The sequence below is a fragment of the Phoca vitulina genome, unplaced genomic scaffold, assembly GCF_004348235.1.
Source record: "Phoca vitulina isolate PV1807 unplaced genomic scaffold, GSC_HSeal_1.0 scaffold18, whole genome shotgun sequence".
In the NCBI taxonomy this organism is placed as follows: domain Eukaryota; kingdom Metazoa; phylum Chordata; class Mammalia; order Carnivora; family Phocidae; genus Phoca; species Phoca vitulina.
Window position 1 is genome coordinate 33,760,388 of NW_022589721.1, and position 3,781 is coordinate 33,764,168.

General features: G+C 65.0%; 1 protein-coding gene across 1 annotated transcript in view; it reads right to left on the reverse strand.

Moving 5' to 3' along the window:
* Positions 1 to 761: 761 nt before the first annotated feature.
* Positions 762 to 3,781, reverse strand: part of LOC116639600 (maestro heat-like repeat family member 5) — a 23,279-nt gene continuing 20,259 nt past the window's right edge. Inside the window, exons 24-26 of the mRNA XM_032416110.1 lie at positions 1,542 to 1,644; positions 1,239 to 1,313; positions 762 to 931 (exon numbers count right to left, since the gene is read on the reverse strand). Of these exons, the coding sequence (XP_032272001.1) occupies positions 831 to 931; positions 1,239 to 1,313; positions 1,542 to 1,644 (279 nt within the window). The 3' untranslated portion in view covers positions 762 to 830. The remainder of the gene's footprint in view (positions 932 to 1,238; positions 1,314 to 1,541; positions 1,645 to 3,781) is intronic.

Below are 3,781 nucleotides of genomic sequence, written 5' to 3' on the forward strand. Positions count from 1 at the left end.
CGGCACCTCCTGCCAAGGCAGGCTCCAGCTCAGGGCCTTCCACCCCCCTGACCACTCGCTGGCCACATCCTCCAGGCTGGCCTCCAGCTTCCCCTTCTCCAGGACGCTCCCTCGCTTTCCTGGCTGGAGTCTCTGGGGGACTCCTGGCCTCCGGAGAGCTGACGGGGTGCACCTGCACAAGCGGCCCACGGCACCTCGGGAGGATGAGAGCCGTGTCCCAGGCACGTCTTCACTCCTTGGTCTGAGTCACATTCACCAGGTGACTACCCCATGTCCAGAACTTTCTGAGCAGCCGCGGATGCCGTCCCCAGAACAGCCACAGGGAGCAAGGGGGCCACAGGACACAGCGGAAGGGCCCCTCACCGGGGGCTGCAATAGGAGGGAAGGCTTGGCAATGCCGCTTGGGCACTGCGGAGAGAGAGCGGAACGGGCGGGAGGTGAGCCGGAGCAGGCGTCAGGAAGGGGCAGGAAGAGAGGCTGGGGGGCCTAGGTCAGGGCGGGGCACATGGGGAGGGTCCAGACGCTGGGGCGTAGGGATCACTGCATCGGAAGCACTGGGAGGGCTGGGGGGTGTCAAGGCCGACCCCCAAGGCTCTGGGCTCAGCACCGACAGGCAAGGTCTTCGTTCATGCGGCCAAAGGACACATCAGCAGAGTTCCTGAGGGCCCCGTGTCCTGAGTGTCTGGAGAGGAGACCACCTAGCCTCACGGAGGGGGGTGATGGGAGGGTCCCAGGCAGGGAGAGCCCGGGGAGGCCAAAGGGAACTCTGTCACATTTAATAGAGAAATAACACAGCATCTGCCAGGAACAAGTGCGGCCTCGGCTGGGGCTCAGTGCCTCACAAACTGAGACAGTTCACTGATGTCTTCCAAAAAGCTGCGGTAGAATCTGCGGCTCACGGAGTCTGGGTCCTGCTTCAGGACCTCCACGTCTGCAGCAGAGATGCCCAGGGTCTGCCGCACGGTGCCCCAGGGTGGGGGAGGGCGGGGTGGGGACCACAGCCCTGCCCCGGGAGCCCATGTGGGGTGGGGGACCACAGCCCTGTCCCGGGAGCCCACATGGGGTGGGGGGGCACAGCCCTGCCCCAGGAGCCCATGTGGGGTGGGGGGGCACAGGCCTGTCCTGGAACGGAGTCTCAAGGACAAAACAATGCCCCGCCCTTGGGACAGGCTGGTTGAGGGACCTTCTTAGAAGTGGGGAGACAAAGAGGTCCCATGTTCTTGGCCCCCGGGGCTCACATTTCCTGAGGATTTTCAGGTCACCCTTCTTCAGGGAAAAGCAGAGGTCGGTAAAGTACTCCTGCAGAATGCCCCCTGGGTCAGGGAGGGAAGGTGGTGGGTATGGGCGCTTCTGGGGACCAAGGGAGGCCAGCTTGGCAGGGAAAGGAGGTCAGCACTGTCCATGCCACGGGGCCAGCGCCACTGCCCGTGCTGGGGCTGCCCCCAGGGCACAGGAGCGTGGCCTTTAACGTGGCAGCTCAGGCGGGGGGGGGGGGTGGCAGGTGCCACAGCGGAAGCACAGGACCACAGGCCGGCACCTACCGATGAACTTCATGGCCGTGTGCTTCAGGTTTTTGTGGGGGCTGGCTAGGTAAATCAACGCCTGCATGAGAAACTGGTGGTAACTGCCGAAGTTGCTCTCCACCTGGGGGTGCGGAGGGGAGACAAGGGCCCCATGGCTCCTGGGCCTCTGTGACCTGGCTCTGCCCGAGGCCGCCCAGCAGTCCCAGGCCTGGAGGGACGAGGGCCATGACCCCAGTCTGGGTCCAGGCCCCAGAAGCTGGCCCCCTTCAGGGGGAGAGGGAGAGGGGCTGGCAGAGTCCCACCCCAGCTCAGGGCGGGGGCGGGGGGAGGGAGCCTGCGTTGAGGGGTCTGGGACCTTCCACATGGCCACCACCCCCCAACACTGTCCCAAATGTCCTCCAGGAAGCCACCTGTGCCCCTCCCACTGGAGCTCCAGCAATGGGCTCAGGGCCGGTCAGAGGCAGGGAGGTCTGCTGAGATCCCCTGCACCAGGACGGGGGCCGGCCTCACTGCCGGCCTCGGCGCACCCCCGGGCACATGCCATGAACTCCCCGGGGTGTGTGGCTGCTTTTCCAAACAGGGGAGAGCTGGCCCAGGATGGGGCCACCCCTGAGGAGGTGGGGCAGGGGACGCGCACAGCCCGGCTGCTCATGCCAGCTGTTCCGTGGCCGTGTCCTCTGAGCCTTTCCAGGTTTAGAAACCAGTTTGTTGTACCGTCTAAGCCTGCTTGAATTGGCTTTTCTGCCGCGTGCCCTCCCCTTGCTCAGCCGCCAAGGCCACCGTGTGGCCCACACATCCCACAGAGAGCTGCAGGCCCCGCCATGCACACACCAGGCCGGGCTTCCCCGAGGGGCGCTAACTCCGGGCCACCCCTGGCCGGCCTGGCCATCCCCTCTGGCCCTGCTCTGGCCGGACGGACCCTCAGAGCCGTCTTCCCTCCACAAATGTCAGCTGGGACCTCCGGGTCCGGACGAGGCAGCCTGAGGCCACAGACGTCCTCCTTCCAGCCCCAGGACCCGCTACGACCAGACTCTCCTTCTGGTCACAAACCCGCATGCTGGGAATTTGGCCATCTGCTCATGACCTTAAAAGGACAGCTGCCTTCCTGCTCTGTGTCCGCTCGAGGGCCCACCGCCAAGCTGCGAGCCCGCTCAGCCGGACTCTGGGCCCTCGCGCCCTTTCCACTCAGACACCAGGACTTCCTGGAGGTGGCTGGTCCCGTGTCTTGGAGAGGAAAAGCCCTAGGAAGGGTCTGGAACATTCTAACGCTCCAGAAAGAAGGATGCCTAAAGAAAGGGTCCAGGGGCAGGGCTCACGAGAGAAAGGACTCAAGTTCAGGACAGGCCAGGTGTGACGGCTCGAGCAACACAGCGATGCGGCTCTCAGCGGGAACGACACCTCCCTGGAGCGAGCGGGGTGTCTCTCGTGAGCCGCAGGACGGGCTGGACTGCGTCCCCCCAAAAGACATGCTGAGTCCCAATCCCCAAGACCTCAGAATGGGACCGTACTTGGAGATGGGGCCCCTGGAGGCGATGCCGTTATGGGGTCACGCGGTAGCCGTGGAGCAGCTCGGCCGGTGTCCTCAGGAGGAGGGGAGGCGCCCACACAGCGTGCAGGGCGGCAGTGACGCGGTTGGAGCCCAGGGACCCCGGCCTCCAGAGCTGGGAGACAACAGCTGGTGGAGCGGTCACCATGGCCGAGGGAACCCCCACAGGCCGAGCAGGACGGGGCCCCAGCACACCTGCAGGGACGCGTGAGGACAGCCGCCACGTGCAGGGCCGGGAGCATCGCGACTGGAGAACACGTCACCCGCGTGTCTCAAGTGGGACGGAATTCCCACACCCACAGATCAGTCGAAGTATCGGGACTGCGGCATGGCAGGACAGGAACGCCAGCCCCAGACACTTAGCGGAAGAGTTCAGGAAAGGGGGGAGTTTTGAAAAGTAAAAGGTAAGTGACAGCGAGTGGCTCAAAGGCAGCAGGTGTGGTGGATGACACGTCACCGCGAACAGAGCCCTGCCAGCTGGGATGACACACACTTCCTCCTGGGCAAAACTCCAGAGCTCCTGGAAGGTGTGGACATGGGAAAATCTGCAAACCCAGGGACGTCTCCTCGGGGAAGAGCAGGAAGGGAGGGCCCCGGAGTGGAAGGCGGCGGGGACCGCGTGGCTCCGCCAGCGCCTGAGCTGCCCCCGGGACCCCCAGGGTCACACCGAGGCCGGTGGTGAAGGCTCACATTCCCCCAGCACCTGGACCAC